This window comes from Herpailurus yagouaroundi, unplaced genomic scaffold (assembly GCF_014898765.1).
Source record: "Herpailurus yagouaroundi ecotype Mexico unplaced genomic scaffold, PumYag 28, whole genome shotgun sequence".
Classification (NCBI taxonomy): domain Eukaryota; kingdom Metazoa; phylum Chordata; class Mammalia; order Carnivora; family Felidae; genus Herpailurus; species Herpailurus yagouaroundi.
Genome location: NW_024412376.1, coordinates 136,036,599 through 136,056,296, shown reverse-complemented (window position 1 = coordinate 136,056,296; position 19,698 = coordinate 136,036,599). Strand labels below are relative to the sequence as shown.

At 37.5% G+C, this 19,698-nt stretch overlaps 1 protein-coding gene across 2 annotated transcripts in view; it reads right to left on the bottom strand.

The window, feature by feature from the left end:
- Nucleotides 1-19,448, bottom strand: part of TMEM156 (transmembrane protein 156) — a 53,718-nt gene extending 34,270 nt beyond the window's left edge. For both annotated transcript variants that reach the window (XM_040485659.1, XM_040485667.1), the window contains exon 1: nucleotides 19,284-19,448. In XM_040485659.1, the coding sequence (XP_040341593.1) occupies nucleotides 19,284-19,371 (88 nt within the window). In that variant the 5' untranslated portion in view covers nucleotides 19,372-19,448. The remainder of the gene's footprint in view (nucleotides 1-19,283) is intronic.
- Nucleotides 19,449-19,698: the final 250 nt, after the last annotated feature.

Sequence of the window (19,698 nt, the reverse complement as noted above, 5' to 3'; positions counted from 1 at the left end):
ATGCCTCCCACTTTGGTTTTCTTCTTCAAAATTACTTTGGCTATTCAGGGCCTTTTGTGGTTCCATACGAATTTTAGGATTGTTTATTCTAGCTTCGAGAAGAATGCTGGTGTAATTTTGATGGGGATTGCATTGAATGTGTAGATAGCTTTGGGTAGTATTGACATTTTAACAATATTTATTCTTCCAATCCATGAACATGGAATGTTTTTCCATTTCTTTTTATCTTCTTCAATTTGCTTCATAACTTTCTATAGTTTTCAGCATAAGGATCCTTTACATCTTTGGTTAGGTTGATTCCTAGGTATTTTATCCTTCTTGGTGCAATTGTGAATGGGATCAGTTTCTTTATTTGTCTTTCTGTTGCTTCATTAGTGTATAGGAATGCAATGGATTTCTGTACATTGATTTTGTATCCTGTGACTTTGCTGAATTCGTGTATCAATTCTAGCAGACTTTTGGTGGAGTCTGTCGGGTTTTCCATGTATAATATCATGTCATCTGCAAAAAGTGAAAGCTTGACTTCATCTTTGCCAATTTTGATGCCTTTGATTTCCTTTTGTTGTCTGATTGCTGATGCTAGCGCTTCCAACACTATGTTAAACAACAGCGGTGAGAGTGGACATCCCTGTCGTGTTCCTGATCTCAGGGGGAAAGCTCTCAGTTTTTCCCCATTGAGGATGATACTAGCTGTGGGCTTTTCATAAATAGCTTTTATGATGTTTAAGTATGTTCCTTCTATCCCGACTTTCTCGAGGGTTTTTATTAAGAAAGGATGCTGAATTTTGTCAAATGCTTTTTCCGCATCGATTGACAGGATCATGTGGTTCTTACATTTTCTTTTATTAATGTGACGTATCACATTGATTGATTTGCGAATGTTGAACAAGCCCTGCAGCCCAGGAAAGAATCCAACTTGATCATGGTGAATACCTCTTATTAAATGCTGTTGAGTATCTTATTGAGAATTTGTGCATCCATATTCATCAGGGATATTGGCCTGTAGTTCTCTTTTTTTGCTGGGTCTCTGTCTGGTTTAGGAATCAAAGTAATGCTGGCTTCATAGAATGAGTCTGGAAGTTTTCCTTCCCTTTCTATTTTTTGGAACAGCTTGAGAAGGATAGGTATTATCTCTGCTTTAAATGTCTGGTAGAATTCCCCAGGGAAGCCATCTGGTCCTGGACTCTTATTGTTGGGAGATTTTTTATAACTGATTCAATTTATTTGCTGGTTATGGGTCTGTTCAAGTTTTCTATTTCTTCCTATTTGAGTTTTTGAAGTGTGTGGATGCATAGGAATTTGTCCATTTCTTCTAGGTTGTCCAGTTTGTTGGCATATAATTTTTCATAGTATTCCCTGATAATTGCTTGTATTTCTGAGGTATTGGTTGTAATAATTCCATTTTCATTCATGACTTTATCTATTTGGGTCATCTCCCTTTTCTTTTTGAGAAGCCTGGCTAGAGGTTTATCAATTTTGTTTATTTTTTCAAAAAACCAACTCTTGGTTTCGTATATCTGCTCTACAGGTTTTTTAGATTCTATATTGTTTATTTCTGCTCTGATCTTTATTATTTCTCTTTATCTGCTGGGTTTGGGGTGTCTTTGCTGTTCTGCTTCTATTTCCTTTAGGTGTGCTATTAGATTTTGTATTTGGGATTTTTCTTGTTTTTTGAGATAGGCCTGGATTGCAATGTATTTTCCTCTCAGGACTGCCTTCGCTGCATCCCAAAGTGTTTGGATTGTTGTATTTTCATTTTCATATGTTTCCATATATTTTTAAATTTCTTCTCTAATTGCCTGGTTGACCCATTCATTCTTTAGTAGGGTGTTCTTTAACCTCCGTGCTTTTGGAGGTTTTCCAGACTTTTTCCTGTGGTTGATTTCAAGTTTAAAGCATTGTGGTCTGAAAGTGTGCATGATATGATCTCAATTCTTTCATACTTATGAAGGGCTGTTTTGTGACCCAGTATATGATCTATCTCGGAGAATGTTCCATGTGCACTTGAGAAGAAAGCATATTCTGTTGTTTTGGGATGCAGAGTTCTAAATATATCTGTCAAGTCCATCTGATCCAATGTATCATTCAGGGCTCTTGTTTCTTTATTGATACTGTGTCTAGATGATCTTTCCATTGCTATAAGTGTAGTATTAAAGTCCCCTGAAATTACCACATTCTTATCAATAAGGTTGCTTATGTATTTGGGGGCTCCCATATTTGGTGCATAGACATTTATAATTGTTAGCTCTTCCTGATGGATAGACCCTGTAATTATTATATAATGCCCTTCTTCATCTCTTGTTACACCCTTAATTTAAAGTCTAGTTTTTCTGATATAAGTATGGCTACTCCAGCTTTCTTTTGACTTCCAGTAGCCTGATAGATAGTTCTCTATCTCCTCACTTTCAATCTGAAGGTGTCCTCAGGTCTCTAATGAGTCTCTTGTAGACAGCAAATAGATGGGTCTTGTTTATTTATCCATTCTGATACCCTATGTCTTTTGGTTGGAGCATTTAGTCCATTTACATTCAGTGTTATTATAGAAAGATATGGGTTTACAATCATTGTAATGTCTGTAGGTTTCATCCTTGTAGTGATGTCTCTGGTACTTTGTGGTCCTTGCAACATTTCACTCACAGAATCCCCCTTAGGAGCGCTTGTAGGGCTAGTTTAATGGTGATGAATTCCTTCAGTTTTTGTTTGTTTGGGAAAACCTTTATCTCTCCTTCTATTCTGAATGACAAGCTTGCTGGATAAAGGATTCTCAGCTGCATATTTTTCTGTTCATCACATTTAAGATTTCCTGCCATTGCTTTCTGGCCTGCCAAGTTTCAGTAGATAGGTCTGCCACTAGTCTTATGGGTCTCCCTTTATAAGTAAGAGCGTGTTTATCCCTAGCTGCTTTTGGAATTTTCTCTTTATCCTTGTATTTTGCCAGTTTCAGAAGATATGTCGTGCAGAAGATTGATTCAAGTTACATCTGAAGGGAGTTCTCTGTGCCTCTTGGATTTCAATGCCTGTTTCCTTCCCCAGATCTGGGAAGTTCTCAGCTATGATTTGTTCACGTACACCTTCAGCCCCTTTCTCTCTTTCTTCCTCTTCTGGACTTCCTATTATACGGGTATTGTTCCGTTTGATTGCATCACTTAGTTCTCTAATTCTCCCCTCATACTCCTGGATTTTTTATCTCTCTTTTTCTCAGCTTCCTCTTTTTCCATAATTTTATCTTCTAATTCACCTATTCTCTCCTATGCCCTTTCAATCCGAGCTGTGGTCACCTCCATTTTATTTTGCATCTCATTTATAGCACTTTTTAGCTCCTGATGACTATTTATTAGTCCCTTGATCTCTGTAGCAATAGATTCTCTGCTGTCCTCTATACTTTTTTTCAAGCCCAGTGGTTAATTTTATGACTATTATTCTAAATTCTTGTTCTGTTATATTGCTTACGTTGGTTTTGATCAATTCATTAGCTGTCACTACTTCTTGGAGTTCCTTTTGAGGAGAGTTCTTCGGTTTCGTCATTTTGGATAGTCCCTGGAGTGGGGCTGAACTACAGGGCGCTTCTCCTGTGCTGTCTGGAGTAACTTGTGTTGGTGGACGGGCCACAGTCAGACCCGATGTCTGTCCCCAGACCACCGCTGGGGTCACAGTCAGACTGGTGTGTACCCTATCTTCCCCTCTCCCAGGGGCAGGACTCACTGTGGAGTGGTGTGGCCCCTGTCTGGGCTGCTTCCACACTGCCAGGCTTGTGGTGCTGCTTTGATGGGATCTGGCATATTAGCCGGGGTGGATCTGCAAGGTGCACAGGGGCGGGAGGGGCAGGCTCAGCTCGCTTTGCCATTGGTGGTCCCCTGTGAGAGGGGCCCTGTGGCACCAGGAGGGAGGCAGACCCATCGGAGGGATGGATCCACAGAAGCACAGCATTGGGTGTTTGCGTGGTGCAAGCAAGTTCAGTGACAGGAACTGGTTCCCTTTGGGATTTAGGCTGAGGACGGGAAAGGGAGATGGCACTTGACAGCACCTTGGTTCCCCTGCCAAGCTGAGCTCTGTCTTCCCAGGCTCAACAACTCTCCCTCCTGGATTCCTCTCGCCCTCCCCGCTCTTTGAGAGCAGAGCTGTTGACTTTTAACATTCCAGATGTTAAGTCCCTCTGGCTGTCAGAACTCACGGAGTCCAGCCCCTCCACTTTTGCAAGCCAGACTCAGGGGCTCTGCCTTGCCAGGCAGGCTGCCCCTCCACTGCCCCGGCTCCCTCCCACCAGTCCATGTAGCGTGCACCGCCTCTCTGCCCTTCCTACCCTCTTCCATGGGCCTCTTGTATACACTTGGCTCTGGAGAGTCCATTCTGCTAGTCTTCTGGTGGTTTTCTGGGTTATTTAAGCAGATGTGGGTGGAATCTAAGTGGTCAGCAGGACAAGGTGAGCCCAGCACCCTTCTATGTGGCCATCTTCCCCTCTAGATTCTTTTTTTTAAGGGGCGCCTGGGTGGCGCAGTCGGTTAAGCGTCCGACTTCAACCAGGTCACGATCTCACGGTCCGTGAGTTCGAGCCCCGCGTCGGGCTCTGGGCTGATGGCTCAGAGCCTGGAGCCTGTTTCCAATTCTGTGTCTCCCTCTCTCTGCCCCTTGCCCGTTCATGCTCTGTCTCTCTCTGTCCCAAAAATAAATAAACGTTGAAAAAAAAATTTAGATTCTTTTTTTTAAGATTTAATTTTAGTAATCTCTACACCCAATATGGGGCTTGAACTCACAACCCCAAGATCAAGAGTTGCATACTCTACTGACTGAGTCAGCCAGGTGCCCCTATCCAATTAGATTCTTAATGTTTTGTTTTAAAATATTATTTTTTAGGAGAGAGAGTGCAAATGGGGGACAGGGCAGAGGGAGAGAGACAGACAGACAGACAGAGAATCTTAAGCAGGCTCCATGATCAGCACAGAGCCTGACTGAGTCTCAATCCCAGGACCCTGGGATCATGACCTGAGTCAAAATCAAAAGTCAGATGCTCAACCGACTAAGCCACTCAGGTACCCCTTAATCAATGTTTATAAATGAGAATGGCCTGTAAGTTTTTCTTTTTTGTTCCATCATTGTTAAGTTTGGGTACCAAGATATATACTAGCCTTAAAAAATAAATTGGAAAATACTCCCCTGTTTCTATCTTCTGGAAATGTTTATTATAAAATTATTTTATCTATTCAACCTATTTCTTGAAAGTTTGGCAGAACATGCATGTAAAATTACCCAAATCTAGGGTTTCTTTTAGCAAATATTAACCCATTGGTTCAATTTCTTTAATTGTTGTACCACTCTTCAGTTTTCCATTTCTTCCTAAGTAAGCTTGGGTAAGTTATATTTTTCTATAAATATGTCCTTAACATTTTAAATCTATTGACTTAAAGTTATTAATAGTAATCTCTTATTACATTTTAAATTTCTACTGTGTCCTTTTCCAATCCTAACACTACTAAATGTGTCTGCCTATCTTTTGTTATTCAGTTTTAATAGACAGAAATAATAACCTGCCAAAAATGTCTACATCCTAATGCCCAGAACCTGTGAATATGTTACATTACATGCCAAAGAGAAATTAAGGCAGAAGATGGAATGAAGATAGCTGGTGCACTTATCTTAAAAAAAGGGGTTGGGGGGAATTATCCTAGATTATCCAAGGACCTAATATAATCACAAATGTGGAAGGGAGAGGCAAAAGAGTGTGTCCGAATAGCACAACGTGACAAAGACTCAACAGGCCATTGCTGGCTTTGAAGATGGAAGCTAAGACACAAACCAAGGCATGCAGAAACCTTCCAGAAGCTGGAAAAGAAAAGAAAATGGATTCTCACCTACAGCCTCTGAAAGGGATGCTGTTTTTGTACAGCATATTAGTTCTATCTTGTTTTTTCATTGACACACAAATCAGTGGTTATTTTTGTTGTATGCAGTTAACATTTTCAAGATTTATTTAGATAAACCCACATGGTTATAATTATTGAGGATCTTTCCCCTGTCATTTCTTGCATGTTTGACCTCCCTTCTAGGATTATATCTTTTCTTCTATAGTTAATTCTCTATAAATTCCTTCTCTGAAGATCTGCTGTTTACAAACTCTCTGTTTTTGTTCATCTGAAAATGTACATCTCACCAGTTCCAGATTGACATTAATTTTACCTCAGTACTTTGCATAGCTTATTCCACTGCCTCTGAGTTTCATGGTTGCTTTCAAGAAATGAGCTACCTAATTTTCCTTTGAAGAAAATCAGTCTTTATCTCTGGTTATTTTTGATTTTTTTTTTCATGTTCTAGAGAATTTTGTATTTATTTTGGTAGGGATTTGTTAGTTTTCCTGAATCTGAGGATGTATGTCTTTCTTCACTTTTGTAAAATTCTCAGCCACATCTCTTCAAACATAGTCGTTTCCCCATTCTGTCTCTTCTCTCCTTTGATAGCTTCATTAGAGATTTCTCCCTTTGTTCTCTATGTCTCTTAATCTCTATTTCATATTTGCTCTTTCTCTGGCTCTCTGTGTTGTGTTCTCAGTAATTTCTTCAGATATATATTCCAATTCATTATTCAGTTGTGTCTGATCCATTTATTCCATTCCTTGTGTTTCTACTTCATCTTATTATAATTTCATAATTAGACTTTCAAGTTATTCTTTTTCCAATCTGCATGATATTTCAGTTTCAGGTATAGAATATAGTGATTCATAAATCTGCCTGATTATTTTTAATAGTCTTGTTTTTTACTCATACTCATTTGATACCATTTTTTATTGAAACAAACTAAATATTTACTTTATATGATATATCTGATAACCCCAATATCTGAATTCTTTAAAGATCTGATTCTGCTATTTTTGTCTCTGTTGATTATTGTCTGTTCATGTGGGGTTTTTAAAGTTTATTTATTTATTTTTAGTAATCTCTACATCCAACATGGGGCCTGTATTCATGATCCTGAGATCAAGAGTCACACGCTCCTCTGACTGAGCCAGCCAGGTGCCCATAAGCCTTCATGTATTTTATGATTTTTGACAATAGCTCATGTTACTTAGAATTTTGTTTGGTAAATTATTTGAAATCTGATTTGAAGAAGTTTTCCTCCAGAAAGGATTGCTGTTTACCTCTGCTTGGTATCTAATACCACATTATCTCAAAATCACTTTAAATTAAATTTCTTGGTGTGGTAAAAAAGGAATACTTATATACTCCTGGAGTATAAATTAGTCTGTCCACTATGGAAAACAATATGGAGGATCCTCAAAAAATTAAAAATAGATCATATCATTCAGCAGTTCCTCTTCTGGGTAGATACCCAAAGGAAATGAAAACAGGAGTTCACAGAGATATCTGCACACCCATACAGTATTATCACAGTATTATACACAATAGCCAAGATATGGGAATAACTCAAGTGCCCATCAATGGGTGAATGAATAAAGAAAATGTGTTATATATACACAAATGTAGTATTGTTCACCTATGAAAAAGGAGAATATCCTGCCATCTGTGACAAAATTGATGGACTTGAGTACATTATCCTAAGTAAAATAAGATCAAGAAAGACAGTTACTATATGGTATCATTTATAAGTGAAATCTAAAAAACATCAAATGAGAGAGGGAAGATGGTGGCAGAGTTGGAGGACCAGGATCCTAGGCTCATCTTGTCCCGTGAACACAGCTAGATAACTATCAAATCATCCTAATACTCCAGAAATCAACCTGAAGACTGACAGAACAAACTCCACAACCAAAGGGAGAGGAGAGTCCACATTGAAGAAGGTAAAAAGTGTGGAGCTATGGTTTAGGGGAGAAATGGATCACAGATACTGCAGAGGGGAGGGAGCCATGGTAATGGAGAAGGGAGAGAGAGAGACAGACAGACAGAGAGGAGCACACAGGGGAATACACAAGGAGAACATTTCCCATAGCCATTGGCTTAGAAAATGAGAGGGGTTGTATTTTTTGAGATCTTACAACCAGTGGGGCTTGAAGTTTTGAGTTTTAAGTTGTTTTTTTTTTTTTCAACGTTTTATTTATTTTTTTGGGACAGAGAGAGACAGAGCATGAACGGGGGAGGGGCAGAGAGAGAGGGAGACACAGAATCGAAAACAGGCTCCAGGCTCTGAGCCATCAGCCCAGAGCCTGACGCGAGGCTCGAACTCGCGGACTGTGAGATCTGACCTGGCTGAAGTCGGACGCTTAACCGACTGTGCCACCCAGGCGCCCCATTGAAGTTTTGAGTTTTAAAGGTCAGTGGACTAGCCCGGGATAGAGTCAAGAGGGGTCAGGGAGAGAAGGCAGGCAAACAGCCCAGGGGCAGATAGCATGGAAACAATAATCTGAAGAGAGCCTGGGGCACACAGCAGGGAGATTATTTGCTCTTCTCAGAGCATATACCTGAGAGGCAGCTTCGTGGAAATGCCTCTCAGGTAACAAAGTAACTTGTTGTCACCATTTCCCTCCCCACCCCTCAGCATAAACACAGAGCCACTTGCAGGAGGCAGCATAGCACTGACACTGGCTACCTAACTTGCTTACACCAAGTCCCCTGAGTTCAGACTAGACTACTCTTCTCAGTCAAGCTTGCCTCAGTCCCTGCATTGTGGGTCCCCTCCCCTAGAAGACCAGCAGAAACCTCTGCCCACACCACATCTGACCAGAGATTTCTGCATGGTCTCAGTTCTGATGGAAGTGGTATCAGGTCTCATTTCACAAGCAGACCAGAGAACACCTAGTTAATACTTGCCACATTCAGACCAAGGACCAAACACTGCCCAGAGCAGGCAAAGAAAGCCTCTGCAAATGACTTACCTGAAGGATAGAGCAGCTAAAACAAAATAGCAGGACACATACAGCATACACCAAAGATACTCCCTGAAGCTCCAGGCCCTTGACACTACATGACCTCCTCATAAAGCCACTACTTTTAGGAGAAGGAAACATAACTGCCTTTTCTAACACAGAGAAGAAGGCAGAGACTTAGACAAAATACCAAGATGGAGGAATTCATGCCAAATAAAAGAACAAGGTAAGGCCACAGCCAGAGATCTAAGTGAAACAGATATAAGTAACATGCCTGATGGAGAATTTAAAGCAACAATCATAAATATACTCATTGGACTTGAGAAAAGAATAAAAGACATTAGTGAGATCCTTACCACAGAGATAAAAGAGTGAAGAAAGAATCAATCAGAGATAAAGAATGTAGCAAAAGAGATTAGAAACAGGCTTGATGCAATGAAGAGCAGGCTGAAGGAAGCAGAGGAATGAATTAATGACCTAGAAGACAAAGTAATGGAAAATAATGAAGGTGAACAAAAGAGAGAAAGAATTATGGAACATGAGAATACACTTAGGGAATTCAGTGACTCAATCAACCATAATAACATTTGTATTACAGGAGTCTCAAAAGAAGAAGAGAGAGAAAGGGGAGCAGAAAATTTATTTGAGAAAATAGCTGAAAACTTCCCTAATCTGGGGAAAGAAACAGACATCCAGATCCAGGAGGCACAGAGAACTCTAATCAAAATTAACAAAAGCAGGGCAACACCAAGACATAATTACATTTGCAAAATATAGTGATAAAGAAAGACTCTTAAAAGCAGCCAGACAAAAGAAGTCCTTAACTTACAAGGGAAGACCCATAAGGCTAACTGGAGACTTCTCAGCAAAAACTTGGCAAGCCAGAAGGGAGTGACATGATATATTTCAAGTGCTGAATGGAAAAAAATCTGCAGCCATGAGTGCTCTCTCCAGCAAGGCTATTATTCAGAAAGAAGGAGAGATAAAGATTTTCCCAGACAAACAAAAACTAAAGGAGTTCATGACCACTACACCAGTCCTGCAAGAAATATTAAAAGGGACTCTTTGGGAGGAAAAGACCAAAAGTGACAAATACTAGAAAGGGACAGAGAAAATTTCCAGAAACAACAACAAAACAAGTAATAAAATGGCAATACGTACATATCTATTAATAATTACTTTGAGGGGCGCCTGGGTGGCGCAGTCGGTTGAGCGTCCGACTTCAGCCAGGTCACGATCTCGCGGTCCGTGAGTTCGAGCCCTGCGTCAGGCTCTGGGCTGATGGCTCGGAGCCTGGAGCCTGTTTCCGATTCTGTGTCTCCCTCTCTCTCTGCCCCTCCCCCGTTCATGCTCTGTCTCTCTATGTCCCAAAAATAAATAAAAACATAGAAAAAAAATTTTTTTTTAAATAATTACTTTGAATATAAATGACTAAATGCTCCAACAAAAAGACATAAGGTGTCAGAATGGATTAAAAAAAATAAGATCTATCTATATGTTGCCCCCAAGAGACACAGTTTAGACTTAAGATACCTGAAGATACCTGCAGATTGAAAGTAGAGGATGGAGAAACATTTATCATGCAAATGGTGTCAAAAAAAAAAAAGCCAAAGTAGCAATACTCACATCAGGCAAACTACACTTTAAAACAAAGACTGGAGGGGTGCCTGGGTGGCTCAGCTGGTTAAGTGCCTGACTCTTGAGATAGGCTCAGGTCATGATCTCTCAGTTTGTGAGACTGAGTCCTGCATTGGGCTGTGTACTGATAGCCTGCTTGGAATTCTCTCTCTATCTGCCCCTCGCATGCTCATGCTCTCTCTTTCTCTCTCTCTCTTTCTCTCTCTCTCTCTCAAAATACATAAATAAACTTTAAAAAAATAAAAAGAAGACTGTAACAAAGATAAAGAAGGGGAGTATATCATAATAAATGGGACAATCCACCAAGAAGATCTAACAGTTGTAAATATTTATGCACCCAACATGTAAGCATCCAAATATATAAAACAGTTGATAACAAACATAAAGTAACTAATCAATAATAATACAATAATTCTAGGGGACTTTAATAGCCCACTTACATCAATGGACAGATCATTTAAACATAAAATCAACAAGGAAACAATGGCTTTGAATGACACATTGGACCAGATGGACTTAACAGATATATTTAGAATATTTCATCCTAAAGCAGCAGAATACACATTCTTTCCAAGTGCACATGGGACATTCTCCAGAATAGGTCACATACTGGGCCACAAAACAGGCCTCAACAAATACAAAAAGATTGAAATCATACCATGCATCTTTTCTGACCATAACACTTTGAAACTAGAGGTCAACCACAAGAAAAAATCTGGGAAGACCACAAATACATGGAGGTTAAATAACATGCTACTAAACAATGCATGGGTCAACCAAAGAAGAAATTTTTAAATACATGGAAACAAATGAAAATGAAAACACAGCAATCCAAAACCTTTGGGATGCAGTAAAAGCTGTTATAAGAGGAAAGTTTATACCAATACAGGCCTACTTCAAAAAGCAAAAACAACAACAACAACAACAACAACAAAACCCTCAAATAAACAACCTAACCCTACACCTAAAGGAGCTAGAAAAAGAACAACAAACAAAACCCAAAACCAGAAGAAGGAAGGAAGTAATAAAGATTAAGGCAGAAATAAATGGTGTAGAAACTAGAAAAACAGTAGAACAGATCAGTGAAACCAGGGGCTGATTCTTGGAAAAATTAATAAAATTGATAAACCTCAAGCCAGACTTATCAAAAAGAAAAGAGAAAGGACCCAAATAAATAAAGTCATAAATGAAAGAGGAGAAATAACAACCAATACCACAGAAATACAATTATAAGAGAATATTGTGAAAAACTATAGGCCAACCAATTGGACAACCTGGAAGAAATGGATAAATTCATACAAACATATAAAGTACCAAAACTGAAATAGGAAGAAATAGAAAATGTGAATAGCCAAGAAATTGAATCAGTAATCAAAAAACTCCCAACAACAAAAAAAAAGTTGGATCAGGACAAGATGGCTTCACAAGCAAATTCCACCAAATATTTAAAGAAGAGTTAATAGGAGTGCCTGGGTGGCTTAGTCAGTTAAGCATCCAATTTCAGCTCAGGCCATGATCTCACAGTCTGTGGGTTCAAGCCCTGTGTCAGGCTCTGGGCTGAGAGCTCAGAGGCTGGAGCCTGCTTCAGATTCTGTGTCTCCCTCTTTCTCTCTCTGTCCTCTCTCTCTCTCTCTTTCTCTCTCTCTCAAAAAAGTAAATAAACATTAAAAAAAATTTTAAAGGAGAGTTAATATCTATTCTTCTCAAAGTATTCCAAAAAATAGAAATGGAAGGAAAACATCCAAATTCATCCTGAATCCAGCATTACCTTGATACCAAAACCAGATAGAGACACCACACACACACACACACACACACACACACACACACACACAAAAGTACTACAGGCCAATATCTCTGATGAACACAGATGTAAAAAGCCTCAACAAAGTACTAGGGAACAATGTCACATGTCAAATTTATACAAGAAAAAAAAAAAACAAAGACAAGACTTAATTCTTGGATTTGGCCTTTCACATCTTATAGGCAATGATCATTAATATCCAAGCTATGGCCAACTTGTGTTCACAAACTCTCAAGGGAAATTTTTTCCTTACTCTCTCCAGGGCCTAGGTAAAGGCAGACAAATCTCCTCATAGCCAGACAAGTTTTCCCTAGATTATTCCTTACTCCTTCACAGAGCACGTCACCTTTGGGGTCCCAGTCTTAAGCTCTGGCTTCTGTCTACCATGTATGACCCATGAAACAGACTCTAGGCCACTCAGGTGACCAATCTGTTTACTCTTGCTTACCAGTCTGGATTCATAATTTATAATCATTTCCACCTTTGAGGAGTTTTCTTATTTTGTTAGTAGTTCAACTATATATTTTGTTGTTGTTCTTAATGTTTTAGTATTTAATGTTTTATCTCACATTTTTAGATATTTTGTGCCAAGAGTATTTTTCAAGGTTGAATGCAAGAAAAGAAGTCTCAACTCTCTGTTGACCTTCAAAAATAAGTGAGAATGTACAGTAAAATCTTCATTGTTTGACAGACAAGAGCAGCTCCAGAAACTACTCTACGTCAAGTCATATTTTCCCAATACCTAGGCTATTTCTCTGTTAACGAGTTGTCAAGGAACTTTGGAAGAAGCATGGATTCTTTCAGACAATACATATTCTAAGTGTTATTGGTTCAGTATATGAAATACAAACTGAAGAAAATAAGCAATTTTTACCACCAGAAACATAGCTAGTACAACCACTTTGGAGATGCATTTGGCAGTTTCTTATCAAATTAAATATATTGAGCTATTTTACTACTAGTTACCTGATAGAAAGAGTTGTACAAAAATGTTCATAGCAGCACATTTATAACTGGAAACAACCCAGTGGCATAAGGGACAAATGCAATATATTTGTATAATGGACTATTTAGCAATAAATAGAAAAGAGCTAGTGATGCACTTAATAACATGGGTGAATCTCAAAAACATTATGCTAAGCTAAAGAAGCTAGATCAAAAATAGATACTGTGTGATGATTCCGTCTATATAAAGTATAAGAAGGGATAAAACTAAACTATGGTGACACAGGTCAGAAAGTTGCCTTGGGAATAGGAGAAAATTTGACAGAAATGAGCAAAAGGAATACTTCTGGGAGTGATGGAAATCTGTATTTTGTATGGGGTTGTAGTTACATAGTCACATACAATTGTCAAAATTTATAAAACCAAACACTTAAGATCTTTGTATTTTACTGTATGTAAATTGTGCTTTAAAAAAAATAGCCAAACTAAACAAAACACCTCCAATTGTTTCTAAATAGTTTTAATCAGGGCTGCCTGGGTGGCTCAGGCGTCCGACTTCAGCTCAGGTCATGATCGCTGTCGGGCTCCGTGCTGACAGCTCAGAGTCTGGAGCCTTCTTTGGATTCTGTGTTTCCATCTCTCTCTGCCCTCCCCCCACACACACACTCTATCTCTAAATAAACAAACAAACAAACAAACAAACAAATAAACAAACATTTAAAAATTTTAAATAGCTTTAATCATTATTGGATATTCTGTATCATAATTCAGCAATTTAAAAATATTAGCTAGTGTGCCTGGGTGGTTCAGTTGGTTAAATGTCCCACTCTTGATTTAAGCTCAGATCATAATCTCACAGTTCTGAGTTCAAGGCCAGACATCAGGCTCCTGCTGACAGTGCAGAGCCTGCTTGGGATTCTCTCTCTTCCTCTCTCTCTAAACTTCCCCCGTTCGCTCTCTCTCTCTCAAAATAAATAAATAAACTTAAAAAAAATATTAGCTTCCAGGAGAGAAAAAAAGCTAATGGCTTAGCTGCCTAATTACAGAGATATTAGTTAACATACTTTTTTTTTCCTTCGGTTACAGGTCTGCCTCTTTAACAACTGGTATAGACTCAAAGAGTATCAATTTCAATAGCAAAAGTTCAAATAATTACATTTCCATTTTGGGTTCAGTAATTGAGGCTTCTCTAGTAATATTGAGTTGGAAAGGGTAAAAATACATCATGTTGCAAATGAATGATACATTGATGGGTGTTAGCCAGGTAAGGAACAGGGGCGTCTAGACAGGATATGGATTTATTCATAGAACATTTGGGAAAGACAATTTAAAATATTTCTTGGGGAAAAGGGGCAAAGTTTGGGGTTACTTTTAATTTATGGTAACAGTATGTGGAACAGTGGGAGATAAGAAAGATTGCTGACTTTACTTGTCAAAATAGGGAAGTAAATGCACATTATGAAACTCTCCATGGGAAAAAAAATGGTAGGAAAATAACCTAGGGTAAACAGACACATATCTTTTTTTTTTTTTTTTAATTTTTTTTTTCAACGTTTATTTATTTTTGGGACAGAGAGAGACAGAGCATGAATGGGGGAGGGTCAGAGAGAGAGGGAGACACAGAATCGGAAACAGGCTCCAGGCTCTGAGCCATCAGCCCAGAGCCTGACGCGGGGCTCGAACTCACGGACCGCGAGATCGTGACCTGGCTGAAGTCGGACGCTTAACCGACTGCGCCACCCAGGCGCCCCAGACACATATCTTTTAAGTGAAAGATTCTGTGAAATAAATTTCATACATTGCACAACCTAAAAGTTCTAGGTGGGAAGTAAAATTTTGCTTCAAAAATACAAGAGGAGGATAATAGTGCCTGATCTGCCTAAATCAAAAGGTGGTTATGATGATCAGATAAGAAATGCTTCCTTTAAGAATGTTTCACTTTTATTTCCTTTACAGTATGAGTCAGAAAATTCACTCCATCAACAAATACTTGGTGAGTGCCTCTTAATGTGGCAGGTACTGTCCTAAGTGCTTAAAATATGACCTAAACAGACAAAAACCTCATTTTCATCAAGCTTATGCTCTATTTGGAGAAATCAGACAGCAAAAAGTACACACAATAAGCAAGTTATATAGGGTATGAGTGCTATGGAGAAAAGAAACAACAGTATCAGGGTAAGATATATTACCGCATTATTATTTTAAAGAAAGTTGTTTTTCTATAAGAACAAAAAAGGTGTACAGAAAGGGCATCTACCAATGCAATGAGAAAGCATCCCAAGCAAGGGTTGCTGTATATAATCTAACAGAATAAAACCCATTCTGCCAAAGCAGTGGAAAGCATTTTATTTAGCAGTGTCTATTTTTTTGTTTTTTTGCCAGCATCTAATGTCTACAATATATTTGTAAACATATTGTGTCGATCAGTAGCCATTTGCATTCCATAAAGATTCAGAAAATTCCATAAGAAATAAAATGTTACAATAAAGTAAATCTACCCATCTAGTTTTATTCCTTCTTTCTGAATATTTTCAGAATAGTCTCTCTTGAGAATGATGCTTTGCCACAAATGAGATGAAGTATTTAATGTGTCAGAATGAGTTATTACTTGTAAAAGAGCTTGGTATAGTACCTGCATGTGTAAGTATTTATTACATTAAAAAGAATGTTTTTAATAGTTGTTAGTCTATACCCCAGACCTTATTGGGGCTTCTTGATTAACTTTTTAATGAGCCAGTTGATGAGAGAAAAATTAAGTGCCCATTTTTAAGAACTAAGAATACTTTCAGGCAAATTAGTTGCGGTTACTCTTGATAACACTATTCTTTATAATATAGACATAAGTAATGTGTACATAGGGTTGAATACTTCAGGGTTTATCCTATACTTTGTATACTTTGTAAGTTAAGTTCCTTTGTCCACTGTTTTCTTGCAGTTCACGGTCCATTGTACTACCATTTCCATCAGAAAGTGTGAAATGCCACGGGAAATGAAAGCTGGTAAACATAGTTTATGTCAGTTTGGCTCTTACAAGTAAGCGAGGAAGTCAAATAGCTATAAATAAAATTAGGTTTGAGGTGTTGTTATCTCTGCTATTCCTGTCTTGCATTGCCGTGAATTATCAGTAAGACATTTGTATGACTACAGTTTCTGGCTTCAAGAACTTCTGAGATATTTATATGAGTACATTTTATTTGAAAATAATTGCTTCTCTTAGAGAGTGCTTCTGCAAGCAGGTAAGGAGAAATATTAGCTGATCATTAGAGCTCTGACAGTTATCTCTTTGCAACAAAAATGGAAGGAACAGCCTCCCCAGACAGGGCTGGAAGCAACTTTTATGTTTCCATTGTACCTTTTTACATTGCTATTTCAGTAATTACAGTATTGTATTTAATTATTTACCAGTCAGGCCTCCCGCTAACTGAAAACTCCTTGAAGGAAGAGTTGCCTGTTGTTTTTGTAGCCCCGGGTTCCTGGTACAGGTAGACACTATTCATTCCAATTTCAGTATATGTGCTGCAGAAGCCAGCACAGGTAGGCACTGTTCATGACCGGAGGAATAAATAAATAAAAGATCACTGAGATTGATATGGGTTAAGCAGGTCTCTCTCTCTTAAACACTGTAAGTCCAATAAAAGTTGGTTGGTGAAGTCTCCTGTTTGCGGCAACCCAGGCTCTCTTAATTGCAAGCATCTCTGAATCAAAATATATCCATTCCTTTTCTATCTCCACTATCTACATGCAATGTAAGTGTAGCAAATCATTACATTAACTACTGTATCTTAGTATAAGCTGTCTTTCAAATAAACTGGAAGTATTAAAACAGTTTCTCTTGCCAGTGCATGCTCAATGCAAACTCATTAAAAGTCCAAAACACCATTGAAGAAGTTCCTCTTCAATAAAGTTAGACTAGATAGCTTATACTGTGTAATTATGATAATTGAATATTCTGAGTAATGATTATTCAGAGACTCAGACACATTCTTGATGAAAAATGATCAAACACAGTTCTCTATTTTTAACTTAGGCCTTCAGAGGGTTTATTATTTTGAAATCAAATCTATTAAACCTCATGAATACATTATTCCTCATTAAGATTCCTTCTGAATTCATTTGATGTGTTAACGACGTGGTATCAGTGAATAATTTATAAGTAAAAATCATTTTATAATATTTATCTTAGAAATTAAAGTGAATAGGATGTAAGAAAAAAATGGGGGAAAAACCCACAAGTAACTGATAAGAAGAGTAGGACTATACAGGAGAATCTCAAGGTTAATTTTAGCACTTCATGAGCATCTAAAAATTTTTACCAGATATTTTATTTTATGAAATATGCCAGTTGACATGTCAACTCATTTCATAAGGCAACTATAACTGTGATTTAAAAATTACTGAAAAAAAATGAAATAATCATTTGCCTTTAGTTGAATCTGTATTAGGCTAGATAAAATGAAGCTATGTGACCTTGTTCCTGGTGATCCATAAACCATTATAAAATATAAAACGTGCACTATTGCATGTGTAAAATATTTTACTCAATCATCAACCTTTCATTTATGGTAGCTGTGTGCAAAACCCCTCCTACCACGAAATGACATCAGGATAAGATGACGGTTTTCAAACATTTTTGTTTGTTGGCCCCAAGGAAGGTCCCTTTGAAATAAAATTCCCAAATAAATCCATCCCCCTAAAGAGTCCAAGGAAATATCTGTGCTGTTCTTGGACCAGGAAAAGCGAAGTGGCTATTTTAAGTTTGCAGAGGCAATATAGGTAGTAGTGAGAGCTGATTGTAATTAGTTGTGAAAGTAAAAACACAAAAATCATTAATGGTTGATTACTGTCAAGACATCTGCCCAAGAAAGAAAAGCTTTTCACATGCTCTGGCAATCACCAGTTCTCATAATACAGTAACCAACAGTTAGCAAAGAGTTTATGAAATCTTTTTTGAGGCTGATTACTTGGTTTTCGTTAGATGAACCTGATTTTTTGGAGATGTGAGGTCCATCTTCATGGCCTACCTTAGATAACTATCAAATCAGCTTACTATTTAAAAGGCTTAAAAGTTGAAATAAGTTATCTCCATTCCAATTCTAACTATTCTCTATATTTTCACTAAGTGGAATCAAGAATTAAAAATATATGTTATGATTGTTTAGTCTGAGCAACATAATGCCAGAAAACCAAGAAAATTTTGAAAAATTCAATCATTCACAAAATTGCACATAGTGTTTGTTTAGCAAAAATATTGTTATCTGGCCACTTAGTATCATGTACATGCAATAGTAATCATGGCAGAATGTCATCAAATATAAGCTTTTCCCTGATTTTAAGCAAATTCATATAACTTTAATGATAGAATATAGTGTTTTCTTTTTACTTTTTCTTATTATTAAATGCTAGCGAGCACAACTATTTTCCGAACGCACATTTATATATTTTTTAAATCTTTTACTGACATATAAAAATAGTTCAAATTTACATTTATTTATTTTCTTATCCTAGGTTCCAACAATAATATCACAAATCCCTGAAATATCCGCAGAGGACATTTTGTTCCATTTTTTCTCTAGTTACAAATATACATACGCACACACCTGCTGAAATTTGCACCCATCTTATTTTAAATTCTCTTATTTTTCAAAAAGCAACAGTGAGTTATTTGTGTGAAATAGCTGTGGTAGAGGGAAATCAAACACCTTTAACATAACAAATATGACTCGCTTTGTGAAATAAGTCTAGAGTGTAAAAGCATACTTAAAACTGTTTTGAAGGAAACTACTTCAAAGAGCAAAATCATGTGAGATGAATGTAAACTCAATGTTTAAAATCTAGACTACACATTTTAAATATTTCTTTTCATTTTTTATTTCACTACGGTATGCCACACTAATTAAGTACTGCAAATAAGGTTACTGTGCTATATAAGTCAACTAAAATTACAATCTCATTTTCTTAACTTTTCAGACATAGAGCTTCAGCCCAGGCAGCGTGTATCCAAAGAGAGGATCTTTCCTTGTAACCGTTAGCTATCATAATTTTTTTTTAATTAGAAAAAGAAAAGATAAATTATAATTATGTACTCACCTTTTGGTGTCTTAAAATGTTCTGGCAAGATTAAAATGAATGCGATCACAATTGCCAAAAGTAATTTAAAGAAGGCTGTTTTTGTCATGTCTATTCACATGACACAGTGTGTTCCCCTCCAGTACATTGGTGGCATGTTTCTTCCTGCTTTGGGTTTCATCTCTGCAGTTCTTTAAGTTTATGCAAGCAACTTCATACTCACTTCCTTTTGTGTAAGACTAAAAAAAAAAAAAAAAAAAAAAAAAAAGAGGGCTTGATTGCTTCTCAGGCTTTTGGCTAAGATCGATTGTAAAAAAAAAGAGGCCTTGAACTGAGACGTTTTCATTTTGAGTCACTTTCCATTAAGAAGACTACTGTCTGATAGACACTTTCAAACTATCTTCTAAACAAGAAAGATAAAGAAATGATCTCAAGA